The 981-nt window shown below is 43.3% G+C and overlaps 1 protein-coding gene across 1 annotated transcript in view; it reads right to left on the bottom strand.

Annotated features, from left to right (window-relative positions):
- The window catches only part of LOC119581700 (ankyrin-2-like), a gene marked incomplete at its 5' end in the record, with an annotated part of 102,055 nt that overhangs the window by 3,818 nt on the left and 97,256 nt on the right, over window positions 1-981 (bottom strand). Inside the window, 1 exon segment of the mRNA XM_037929821.1 lies at window positions 131-215. Coding sequence (XP_037785749.1) covers window positions 131-215 — 85 coding nt within the window.

Raw genomic sequence — 981 nt, 5'->3', positions numbered from 1 at the left:
TTCTGGGGGCACTGAGCACATGGGCCCGGCAGAGGACGGGGTACCTGAAAGGACGCCGAAGAGACTCAAAAAGTTCTTTCGACCGCCTGGCTTACCCGGTTAACATGGGCAGCGGGACTTAGGATCCTACCTGGTGGTATGGGTGGTGGTTATGGGGTCACTACCATCACTGGTGTAACTCTCCATCACACTGCTCATCTCATCGACTCCTACACCTACAGGGAAAATCATAAAAGGATAAACTACATGGGCTGAGGGTTAGGTTCGGTCGTGCGAGGACTCCCCCTGGTTAATGGTACCTAAGCAGGGGCTATGGGTGCGGTGGATGGTGGGGGGAGGGGGTCAACTACGTGGTTCTACTCATCGGGTACTGAGGCCACGGGGGGTTAAGGGAGAGGTCTCTGGTGTGGGGGGACACTGAGATGCAATGGCTGGGTGGGCCAAATACGTTACAGAATGAGTTGCAAGTTCTCGTGATGGTGTTCTTTTTTTGGCTGAAGAGTAGAGGTGGTGTATATTCTACATGAGATCTAAGCTATATGTTTGCGAATAATTATTTATGCTAAAGACAGTTGGTATAAATAGAATTCAGATCAGGAACTAGGAGTGTGATAAAGAGACACCAAAGGCAATTGAAAAAATCCAAAGGGTGAAATTTAGATGACATAGAGCACCAATCTATAGTTTTATCTGTACTGAAGGTTTAAGCTTTAAGAGAAGTATGTAATTTGTAGTTGCGTAACAGAGGCTTGAGGGAGAATTGAGAGTTGCTGAGTGAGAACCATTTGCATGCATAGCGGTAAGCAGAATATCAGTGTCATTCCCACAATTTATGTAATTTCAGTTTTTAACACATTGACACGTTTTCATAAATAGCTTTTATGTGTACAAATAACATAAGGATATTAATAAATAATGACATTATTTCTCCAAGAAAAACTATGATCAATTTTAAAGTCTTCTTCCTTTATATATATTAAC

Source organism: Penaeus monodon, chromosome 15, assembly GCF_015228065.2.
Source record: "Penaeus monodon isolate SGIC_2016 chromosome 15, NSTDA_Pmon_1, whole genome shotgun sequence".
Taxonomy (NCBI): Eukaryota; Metazoa; Arthropoda; class Malacostraca; order Decapoda; family Penaeidae; genus Penaeus; species Penaeus monodon.
The sequence above is the reverse complement of the archived record's forward strand: the minus strand, read 5'-3'. Positions and strand labels throughout refer to the sequence as shown.